General features: G+C 44.1%; 2 protein-coding genes across 2 annotated transcripts in view; one reads left to right on the forward strand and one right to left on the reverse strand.

The window, feature by feature from the left end:
• The window catches only part of WDR53 (WD repeat domain 53), a 374,347-nt gene that overhangs the window by 167,507 nt on the left and 194,547 nt on the right, over positions 1-12,293 (forward strand). The window lies entirely within an intron of this gene.
• Positions 1,402-11,202, reverse strand: SRPRB (SRP receptor subunit beta). The gene is made up of 7 exons (XM_079977306.1): positions 10,917-11,202; positions 8,592-8,686; positions 7,654-7,731; positions 7,021-7,103; positions 6,068-6,204; positions 4,123-4,177; positions 1,402-3,320 (listed from the first exon to the last, which is right to left on the reverse strand). The coding sequence occupies exons 1-7, from the start codon at positions 11,191-11,193 to the stop codon at positions 3,104-3,106; spliced, it is 942 nt and encodes a 313-aa protein (XP_079833432.1). The 5' UTR covers positions 11,194-11,202; the 3' UTR covers positions 1,402-3,103.

Here is a 12,293-nt window from a genome sequence, read left to right on the forward strand (position 1 = left end):
AAATGCAGGCTTATGATTAGATGCCTCATTACCTCAGGTTAAAAACACCTCGGGTTACAAACACTTCAGGTTACAGACTCCGCTAACCCAGAAGTAGTACCTCGGATTAAGAATTTTGCCCCAGGAGAACAGAAATCACGCAGCAGCAGCATGGCGGTAGTGGGAGGCCCCATTAACTAAAGTGGTACCTCAGGTTAAGAACAGTTTCAGGTTAAGAACGGACCTCCGATACGAATTAAGTTTGTAACCAGAGGTACCACTGTATACTGTGAGAGAGCACTCCAGGCCTCCCCCTCAAACTCTCTTGCTAACCACCCTTGCGAATGTGAGGTCACAAGCTCCCAGAGATTGCAAACAGCTAAGCAGAACTGCTGGTGGCTGCTAACCCCTTCCTCCTTTAGCCTGGATTCCTCTCAGAAGTAGCTGCTCCATCTTAGACCATGTGCTCAGACATGGGCACACCCAAATACAAACCCATAAGCAAGCCTCAGCTCAGACAAGCAACTAGCCTGAATTCAAACGACACAAGCTCACTCTCTGCAGTCTCTTCCAACAATCCTTCGCAAAAGTCTGTTTACAAGCTCCCAAACATGGCAAACAGCTAAGGAGAACTGCATAGAACTCTGCATAGAACTTAAGATTCCTCTTTTTCTTCTTGTTACAATCCTTCAACTTACCTGCTGAACGATATGGACTTTCAACAAACCATGGGTGTATTCCAAGTCAATAACAATTTCCTTTGACTCCTGGGGCGGTGGCAGTGTGTGAGCTATTTTTCCACACTCTTGCATTCCTCTCCACTGCAAGACTGTTCTTCCAAAGAGCGCTAGAAATTAACATGTTATGGCAATGTTCCTCAGTGGTGATGCGGGATTAGCTGGTGTTGTGGAGAAAGAGGAGAGGATGGGCTTTTGTGTAGTGGTATTTTGGTGGTATGTGGAAAAGAAATTATAGTCTCTCTCACCCTTGGACAAAGCTCTCCATGAGTCAATAAGCTTATTTTGGATTGTATCCAATCATGCTCCCCACACCACCATATAAACAATGGATGAGTCCCATCCCACAGACTCAGCCAGCTTTATTTACCTTCTAGCCTGATTAAGTTATTTTGTGACAGATATTGCCCTAACATCAATTTCAGAATTTTTGTTATAAGTCAACACAGCTACTGTTACATTCTGTGTAAAAAAAATTGTTACTGAGACACGAATTAGGATTTCTTCTAAGCATATAAACATTTTGTACAAGAGTCACAAACACAAAATCCTGTGCTTGAAAATGAACTCACTTCAGTGAAACAGAACAGTGTAAATGCATTGCTTCACTGTCTTATTTTGAAGAAAATATTCATGACAATTACAAGGGATAGCAGAGCTGCAGTAGAGAAATTCCAGTCAAAAGTTAGTCAAACATCTTTATTTACGGGTAACAGTAGAGAATAATTTAAAAGAGATGGATTCCTGCATCTTTGCAGCTCTTGAATCCAATACATACATGACAGCAACTTTAGCCATGGGCATAATGACAAGCACAGTACATGGTCTGAATTTCTTACTACTGGATCGACTTGGCAAGAGGGTTGTAAGGGTCAAAGCAAGAGAACTCAATACCAACACCATTCTAGAGCTCAGATTTCAGACAGGATCCTGCTGTTTCATGTCCAAATGTCCCAAACTCAGTTGCACACAAGTATGAAACCAATTTCCAATACAATCCACAATTTGGAGCATGCCATGATGACGGCTGAGCCACTAACAATGAATATAAAAGATGCACTTAAAACATTAGGGCTGTTACAAACAGTATGGAAGTGTTTTTACAGCAAATTCACTGCAGGAATAGGCATGTCTATGGGAATATAGTTAAAAAGCATCCAGAAGCAGTAGTTGGGTGGGATTTAGAGAGTTATAGACACACATATCCCACTGAAACAACAGTGTTCACTGCTGGGATATACAATTCATATGCTGCAAAAATCTTTTCATGTTTTTGGCATGGTACCCTGAGCATCTTTCTTTTATTTAAAAAATATGTGTTAAAAAGCAAATCACATTATTACATATGGACATTATTTAGAACTGCTACCCCTAGCTTAGTAGTCAAACACAGCTATGCAGTTCTGACAATTGTCCTAACATATCACAGGATAGCTAAAATTCTTTTGTCAGACATATTTCCCAATACTTGGGGCACTGACAGGTCTTAGGGCACTGTGGGAAGGCTTCAGTCCACCCATGGATAACATATCCAGAATTGAAAAGCTACGTACTCAACACTCCCTTGGTGTGAAGTTTATGCAGGTTACTTTAGTGATTGCCAGATCTAAAAAGGGAAACTCAGCCAGATTAGCCAAAGAATAGGGAGTAGTTCATCAGAAACACATTTCGAACACTGTAATACCAATCAAGCAAAATGTAGTACATCACAATTCAGTCCTCCCTGACTGGAAAAGAACTATTTGGAAGTAGAACCCAAAATATTTCCCCCGGCTACTTGAGTTTTCTGGCTTTGTGCGACAATTATTCAATGATGCATCTAACTAGCAACCCACAGCTTTCCTTCACAAACACAAACAATGCTATAAGAAGAGCAGGTTCCATTCAATCCTGAATATTGTAATGTTTCCCAGGTAATGAAAGGGACAAGCAAAAAAAAGTGTGAATGGGCAAATGGGTTCACAAGTATCTCAGGTGAGAATATGAACAGAAGGCAACCCAGAAGTGGAGAAATCACAGTCCTGGAACGATAGTTCGAAATAACTCCACAGTATCTTGCGACTTTCATCCAAAAACAGAATCCTCGTTTAAAGACTCTCTGATTAAGATGAAGCAGGGAAAACTGCTGCAGGGAGTGAGAACGGAAAGCGCAATGGGGGCTGCACTTTGCTGAAGGATCCCTGTTATCCCAGCAGAGCATTCTGTAACAATGAATGGGTTGCTACAGGGTAAGCAGAGATGGCCCACAACAGAGCAGAACACAGAATGAATTTGCCCTTATTGCAGTTCCATGTGCTACTTTCACCCCATCCCGGCTGTTCCTGGCAATGCATTAGACTTCATTCCAATTCATTTTCCCAGCGGTTGCCTATGCTATCTTCCCAGGTTCAGGCAATTTTTCCTAGCCATTTTTCCAGGTCTTCCATATCAGCACTACCCTCCTCTCCCTTGCCTCCTCTGGCACTGCATTCAATAAATTCCACTTTCATGGGCAGTTGGGAGAAGTCAAACTCCTTGCCCTTCTTCCCAAGCTGAGAGGCAGATCCAGAGCCTGTGCTTTCCAATGTGCTTGGGGCAGCTGAGAGAGTCACTCGTAAGGTATTGCTGTTGGAGAAGAGAGAATAACTTTAGAAAAACAAAAAAGACTGTGAAAGCCAAGGCTAACGTGTGCAACCCACTTATTTAGAGATATCCACTTTAAACTGGCAACGACAACATTCTTATTTCTGGGGGTGATCTATTTTATCACACTGAATAATGTGATAATATAGTTTGTGTTTTTTATACCATTCAGTTTCTAAAATGCAAACCATATGCAGTGAATTGGTAAAGAGGGGGAGATACAGCAGGATTGGGGAAAATTGGCCTGTGGGACTGGGAGAACTCTCTTTTCCCCCCTCAGTGCAATGCCCTACACCCTTTTAAGAGGTAGAATCCCAGTCAATTAAAGATGAAAATGTATTTTCAGGATTGCATTTAAAACTGACCAACCCAAGTTATATTATTGCCACCTGCTGGACACAGGAGAGGAACTGGCAGCAATTAATCTGTTACCTGACTAAAAATTATTAGTGAGGTGTCTGAATCATGGCAATATTTCAAAAATATGTGATATACATGAACTGATTTGATTAAATTGATTTCTACGTCACTGTTCAGCAATCCCCTCCCCGCCACTTCAGGCATCTGAACAGTTTGGAAACTATGGTCAGAACTGTCCTTAGTATACATTTCATTTCTCATGGCAAATTATTGGCTCTGTGTTCCTTCCTGTCATCCTTTTGCAATGAACTGTGAAGCATATGGAGCTACTAAGTATGAGATGTCATGTCAGATGCAGTCAAGAATTCTGGACAATACAACATACATATGAATGAGATTTGACAAACCAACCCTTTCAACTTACAGTTCTCTCTCCAGCTGCTGCTGTATGAGTTTGGAAGATTTTGCCATTGTAACATCTAAGGAAGGAAGGAAAACCTTGGGTTATCTGGCACTGAATATTTCACACACAAAAGGAGCCTGCAATTTTGCTATAGGGTTTTTTGTTGGTGGTGGTGGTTTTTTGCTACTGGGAATTCCTAAGTGCATTGTACAAAGGCCTCATTGGCAGTTATATAAAGGGAAACTGACAGAGTGAGAGACAACTGAAGGCTCCAAGGAAAAGAATGGAACTACCTTTTTAAAATCCTTGTCAGCAAAAAGTCACTGAAAGCGAGGTTAAGCAAGAAAACACATGGCAGTAAAAACTATCATGCACTCTCACAATCCATATTTTTTCCTTAATTTGAGAGCCGTCACACCCCATATTCATAAAATTACAAGTTGATGCCATGGTTCAGTTATTTTAGTAGAATTCAAAACTGCACTAATTTGATAGTTCTATACAAATATATAATAAAATGTTAAATTAAAATTAAATTAAAATCCAAATGAATTAAAACTCTTGACAGGCAAGAACCAGCAAAAGCCAAAGCAAATCAAAAGGCTTCAGATTATGCTGAAACCGTAATAGCATTGGTACCATGGCTTATTTTGGGGAAGAGACAATTCCAGAATATGGGCACCAACACAAAGGCTCTCTTCCTGGTTATTGCCAGATGGAAAGCTGTAAGTCCTGGCACAGCCAGGTTGGCCTATAATGAAATGACAGGACTACTTCATAAACAGACTATGAAATGGTCACCTCCTATCACAGTCACAATCAATTGAACAAATATAAATGCTATATTCTATTACAACAGGGATTGGGAACAGCAAGTACCGTATTTTTCCTTCTATAACACGCAGATTTTTTCTCCTAAAAAGGAAGGGGAAATGTCTGTGCGTGTTATTGAGCGAATGTGTGGTCCCTGGAGCCAATTGGTGCGAGGGGAGGCAAAAAAAAGCAGGCAAAAATCAAATCGCGCGTTTCCTAGAAGGGAAACTTGAAAAGAGGAAGCGGCTGCTTTCCGGCATTCTGCCTCAGGGTCTTACTGCCCACCCACCTCTGTTTCCTTGCTGTGTTTGCTCAAACGGAACAAAGAGCAGGGAAAGCCCCTCCCCTCCAGGCAAGCAGAGGGGAAAGCTGAAAACATGCAGGAGGGAGAGAGAGAGAGAGAGAGCACGAGCTGGCTGGCTTGGGTGGGTAGGTGAGGGAAAACTTTTGCCTTCCTTTCCTCCCTACCCCTCTCCTGCATTCTTAGCCAGCTGCTTCTCTGCACACCCCTCTCCTGCTCCTTGTCCCTTCTGTGTTTTTCCTTCCCTCCCCACTTAAAATGTGGTTAAAAAGCATGGATCCACATGGATCCTCAGGATCTTTGCATTGGGTCAGCCCAAATTCACCATCAGAGCACATAGCATGTCCATGGCTACAGCCTGCCCCCCAAAAATCACGTACCCACTGTTGCCTGGGGCTGCAATGGTGCAAAAGCGTGGTTACAAAGCATGGATCCACAGGGATTCTCAGGATTTTTGCATTGGGTCACCCCAAATTCACCATCAGATCACATGTCTGTGGCCACAGCATGAAGCACAAAAATGATACATCCACTGTTTCATTCAGAATGTTTTTTCCCTTGTTTTCCTCCTCTAAAAACGATGTACGTGTTATGGTCAGGTGCGTGTTATAGAGCGAAAAATACGGTAAAAGGATGCCTCTGCTGGATGATTACAGGCTGTAGAGTTTTTTTTATAGTGCAGCCTGGTTATTTATCCAATGAAATGTACAATGGGTTCATTTGGATGGCATGTAAAAGAAACATGTACAGATACTCCATGTCTTAGGCAAGAAAAAGGACATGAAAAAAATGCCAATCGCTGTAAAAATCTACCAACAGTTATGATTTTGATTCCAAACAGACATGCACTACCTTGCTTGTTGCAGGCTATTAGCAGGGGAGGTGCATTTTTCAGCACTACGTTGTCAATCAGGAGCTGGTATAGGAATTCAGCCACATCTTTCATCTCCCGCTGGAATGCTACACTATCTACAACAAATACAATTGCCCTGCGGAATAAAAAGAGTACACTATGCATGGTCTCGTATGGCATAGTTCTACAGTTAGCAGCATCAGTGAATAGATGGCCTCCATGGAACGTTTAACTGCATGTAAGCAGCCCTGGAATTCTGCTCTGAGCACAAGCTTTGATACTGTCTATACTGGGATGAAAGATTTAAAATTACTTCAAGGGCTGCTTTTACATTATTGCTAACTCACAAGGGCCACACTAGCACATTATCCATGGGAAAACAATTGAGGCACAATTTTCATTCAGTGTATTCTTTAACAATGTCCTGAAAGCACCAATTTCTCTACCCCATTGCAGGCCTCTCTGAATAGTTTCCCACAGAATATATCAAAGTCATTTCACAATAAATTTTCACTCACCGCACCACGTCTGTAGCCCCACATCTTTGCTGCCTCTTTATTTTACCCTCTTTGCCCCATCTCAGTTCGTCTCCTTTCTTTCTAAATTTTGTTTCTATTTTTGCTGTTTGTCTCCTACCCAATTCTATTTCGACACGTTCTCACCAACTTTAGCAAAAAGAGAATACACGGATGTTACACTCTCAGCAGTTCACCCAAGTAGTCTCCAGCACTTGCAGACTGTGTGACTAGCTAGACTTGAAAAACTGACCCCAAAGCTACCATGCACCTAAATACAGGTTGTGGAAGAACAGTGGAGACGTAGCGACTCAAGTATTCTCCCCCAACCCATAGGTGCCCAGGTTTAATTACAGCAAATGCATACAGCACACCACCATCAAAGCTCTTTTTGGCTACAACCTGAATGTACAAACATCCATTCCTCCAATACTTACCTAGCTGCAGCCTTGAACCTATCCAAGAACTGAAGACGCAAGCTCTCGTGGCCTGGAAGGTCAATCAATGTCACATTTGTTCTCTGTAGGAGAAGCAGTAAATATTTTGATGAACATTTAATGAGGGAGACATGATTCTTTTAGCCTGAGGGTAACAATCAGTCTACTGTATTCTGCTTGGATCCATATGCTCTTACTTGTGTTTAAATCATTATCAATCTCTATTGGTTCCAAATATTTAATGCACCATTTTCATATAATTATTTATAGTCTTTCACATAAATGTTATAAACCGATTTATTTAATTTTGTATTCAATATGTTGTTGGATTACAACTCACACTAACCCCAGCAAGTATGGCCGGAGTTGCAGTCTAACAACATATGGATGGCACCATACTGGCTTCTTCTGCTTTAGACACAAATTGCCAGTATTGAAAGACAGAAATTAGTTTTACATCTGCTTCCCTTGTATCACTGAATTAAAGGCAACATACATAGTGTTTCCACCAAGGCACAGACCCAATCAGCTTTAGAAAGGTTGCTGCATCATATCCTCTTAAGAATGTGCCCTGATGACTTTATATGCAATTTCTAGGAACATGACAGAACACAAAACATTACATCTTCTTACCTTGTCATTATTTACTCTGTACAAGGCAGAGCTATCAGTTATAGAAGTCTGTGTATTTCGGAAATTGCCTGTTAAAAGCTAAGAAAAATAAAAGAAAGAGAAAGTGAAATATTCACAGACTAATTAAAACTATAGTCTAAACCACAGCAGAAAGTTGGAAAGAGCCATTTTTTAAAAAAAATAGTCCCTTGAATCTTAATCTAACCATTTAATCCAACAAAACTAATCTGAAACAGAATATATCAGTAGATACCCTGACAAATACCCTGATACCTTTGACAAAACATTTTTTTACAAATATATCTGCATCTCATATATGCTGCCTACTACTGAGCTATGGGACGTGGGTGGTGCTGTGGTCTAAACCACTGAGCCTAGGGCTTACCGATCAGAAGGTTGGCGGTTCGAATCCCCGCAATGGGGTGAGCTCCCGTTGCTTGGTCCCTACTCCTGCCGACATAGCAGTTTGAAAGCACATCAAAGTGCAAGTAGATAAATAGGTACCGCTGTGGCGGGAAGGTAAACAGCATTTCGGTGCGCTGCTCTGATTTGCCAGAAGCGGCTTAGTCATGCTGGCCACATGACCCAGAAGCTGTCTGCGGACAAACGCTGGCTCCCTCGGCCAGTAAAGCGAGATGAGCGCCACAACCCCAGAGTCGTCCACGACTGGACCTAATGGTCAGGGGTCCCTTTACCTTACTGAGCTACGTTAACAACTAATTTAACAGTGTAAGTTAGTACTCCATGCTTCTACTTTACCTTACAAAATGAAGTGCCAAAAAACTTAATCGGAAAACACTTAATTTTTTCATACCTTACATCTCAGACAGCTTTGAAAACAAGAGGGAACAACCTAAGGAGTTCTCCTTTCTTAAAAAGAATGGGAACGTGACAACAATGTATAGGTCCAAAAGAAACTGAAACAGGAATTCACATACCCTAACAAACAGAAGTGTTTTCCCTGAGTCACACAGACCCACCAGAAGCACTGCTCTCCGACTGCTCTTTCTGGTCCGCACAAATATCCAAATCACTAGAAAGAAGGAGAAAAAGAAGGATACACCTCTGAGTGTAGTTAGGCTAATACCCAAGGCAACTTAATTTTCTACCATGAAAACAAGCTATTTAATACATGCCTCCTCCAATTAAGTCTTAATGCTGCTTTAAGTTTTGTACAAAAAGGATGCAAACATTTTGGGGACATAATGATGTATACATTTCTCCTATATCCGATACAGGAAATTCATTTCTCAGAACAGCCAAACACATTTTTACATCCACACAAATAACATTACACCTCACAGTAAAGTCTGTTTTTATCTATTTCTACCATCTTTCTTTGTAGCTGCCCAACTTGTATAGTTTTACTCAAAAGTAAGCCCCACTATGTTCAATGGGGCCTACTGTCTGGTAACTGTGTTTACACTACAACCTTAAAAGGTAAAGGTAAAGGTACCCCTGTCCGTACGGGCCAGTCTTGACAGACTCTGGGGTTGTGCGCCCATCTCACTTAAGAGGCCAGGGGCCAGCGCTGTCCGCAGACACTTCCGGGTCATGTGGCCAGCGTGACATCGCTGCTCTGGCGAGCCAGAGCCGCACACGGAAACGCCGTTTACCTTCCCGCTAGTAAAGGTAAAGGTACCCCTGCCCGTACGGGCCAGTCTTGACAGACTCTGGGGTTGTGCGCCCATCTCACTTAAGAGGCCAGGGGCCAGCGCTGTCCGGAGACACTTCCGGGTCACGTGGCCAGCGTGACATCGCTGCTCTGGCGAGCCAGAGCCGCACACGGAAACGCCGTTTACCTTCCCGCTGGTAAGCGGTCCCTATTTATCTACTTGCACCCGGAGGTGCTTTCGAACTGCTAGGTTGGCAGGCGCTGGGACCGAGCAACGGGAGCGCACCCCGCCGCAGGGATTCGAACTGCCGATCGACCTTTCGATCGGCAAGCCCTAGGCGCTGAAGCTTTAACCCACAGTGCCACCTGCGTCCACCTACAACCTTAGTAGTATACAATATAGCAAAGATGCATCTGATTTGTCATGACAGAAAACATGGGCAAATTCATTATCGTAGGTCCCAGTAGGCCCCATTATCGTCTGATTTATAAAGGATGTGATTTCAGGCATAGCACATTAAAGATGATCACAGCACATGTGCCCTAGTTGGGACCAGCTGAAGGGGAGAGGGACTACAACTACAACCCAACCCCCCAACCCCAATTGCACCAGGCTTGAGGCGCCTTGGATTTTGCAAAGGTATTTCTCTGCCTTACTGGCCTCTATGTGGAGGGTGATACCAGGGCCACTCTGCTACCACAGAATTCAGTCATCCTACCACAAGGCAGCTTGAGATCTACTGGATCCCCTACTGGCCCCACAGCTGTCACTCACTGACATCAGGCCTGATTGCCGTCCCAGCTCCAGGCTGGTGCCCAGCTGGGGTTTGAATTGCCCTGCTTAACTAACTTACTTATTGTAACTTACTTATTGTAAACATTTGTATTAAACTTCCAACCAGCATAAGCCCTCCTGAGAGAACTTACAAAACTTTATAAAAGCCATGCACACACCCCTGCCCAACTCCTCCTCCTCCTCTATCTGGTATGGCAAGAAAGGGCACACTAACAACCCCCAGTTTGAAACTTGCCTCTGCTATGAACCCTCCCTGGGGCCTTATGCAAGTCAAAGCCCACCTGTCTCACACATCTTCAACCCCACTTTAGCAACATGAGGATAATAATAATAATAATATGAACCCCCTTGATGGAATTGTTGTAAGTAAGGCCTACAGGAACCCAATGCCCGTAGAGCCATTAGAACACACTAAAACACGGCAGAAATACCAGCTAATAATTACTGTGACACTAAATGTTACAACTCCAGTCCAGACTTTTAAATTTCGGTTCTATAACATGCAAATGAACGGCACTTCTTTGGAAAGAAGAACCACTGCATTCTGTGTTAAGAGTCTTCTTACGGAGCAGGCGCAATTCCTACGAAAGAAGACGATCTCGGATCCCTAAGTGGCTCGGTGTCCTTAATAAGAACTGCAGGACAGGCAGCTCCTCAGCAGGCGCCTTTTCCCAGCGTGAAGCTGCAGCGATGCGGAAAGCTACACCTGACTAACTTCTGCCTGCCACGTGGCTCTTAAAGGCACAGAGCCTGACTGGGAGGCTGGCTGGCTGGCGGGGCGACCAGGCAGCTCTTCCCCCCGCAGGCAGTGGCGCTCGCCTTCCCTGCCACCGAAAGAAGGCCGGCACTCACGGAGACACGAGGCGAGGAGCACGAGCAGGGCCACGGCCACCGAGACGAGCAGCTGGGCCCTCGCCAAGTCCTGGGGCTGCAGCGGAGCATCCTGAGGAGAAGGCGACCCTTCGCGCGCGGCTGTCACCTCCACCGCGTCCATCTCCAACCGCTTTCGCCTCCCACGAGCTACGCGCGACGCGGCGGCGACGACGTGTCCTTCCCGGGACTCGTCTCCTTCCGGCCAGCGCGCGCAGCGACTGCTGGGACGCGCGCTTCGGTAGCCCAGGTGCTTCATGGGAGTTGTAGTTTGTTGCCCACCCCCGCCCCAGCGAGTGCACACTAACACGGCTCGTTCTACAGGCGAAGGGAAGAGGAGAGCGTTGGAGGCGGCGGGTCCGTAGACCCCCAAAAGGATATCGCTGCACGTTAAGCCGCAGTGCCGGATATACGTATAAGCTAAACAAGCTATAGCTTAGGGCCCCATTCTCTTAGGGGCCCCCCCAAAAAGCGGGGGAAACTGGATGTACATTTCCAAAATATAAGATAAAAAATAAAATAAAACCTGCATACAGCAACAATGTTTTGTGTTGTGTAGGCTCGTATGATGTAATGGGCTCCACCTGCCAGTCTGCTGCCTAAAATATCACTGGTTTGCTCATTTCTGTATTTAGGGTGCCTACATTCTGCCTGGACTGGTTGCATGGCAACATGTGCAAATGGCTTTAGATACATATCAGGTCCATAAATTACCACATCGCATATATTCAACACAAAAAACAGTGACAATTGGTTGCTGACAAAGGACAGCTGGACATAGAAAGGGCCCCATTACCTTCAGTAGCTTAGGACCTTATCAAACCTAAATCCAGCCCTGGTTAAGCGCCACTGGCGTTATTGTAAGCATGAACTTTGGGGGGCTACAAAACAGGACCCATTTATCCCTAATGGGCAGATGTAAAGCCAGCAAAAAGCATGGACGTAGCCAAGTGGGGGTGAAGGGGTTGCAGTTGCCTCCCCACTGTAAATCATTACAAATATGAGGTTCTGACCCCCCCCCCAACCAAAAGCCTGCCCCCACCCATGGCAAAAAGGGAATAAAACTGGCGAGAGAGGGTTAGTATTTGGGGAGGGCACCTTGCTGTTGACCCGAAAGTGAACGTTATTCAACTGAAAACCAAAAGAGTGTGAAATTTCCAGTGTGAAACTGCTGGACTTCAATATCTCAGTAAGCGCAGGACATATTTCCTCAGGGCAGTGCTGGTTCCAGGCTATTTTGTGCCTCGGGCAAGGCTAAATATTTGCAAATCCCCACCAACACAAACAGTGTTTGCAACTTCTGTTTTCAAAAACAGATAACTTGTAGGAAAAAAATGAAAAGTGCAGAACTCAAAACTG

The sequence above is a fragment of the Podarcis cretensis genome (genome assembly GCF_951804945.1).
Source record: "Podarcis cretensis genome assembly, chromosome: 5".
Taxonomy (NCBI): Eukaryota; Metazoa; Chordata; class Lepidosauria; order Squamata; family Lacertidae; genus Podarcis; species Podarcis cretensis.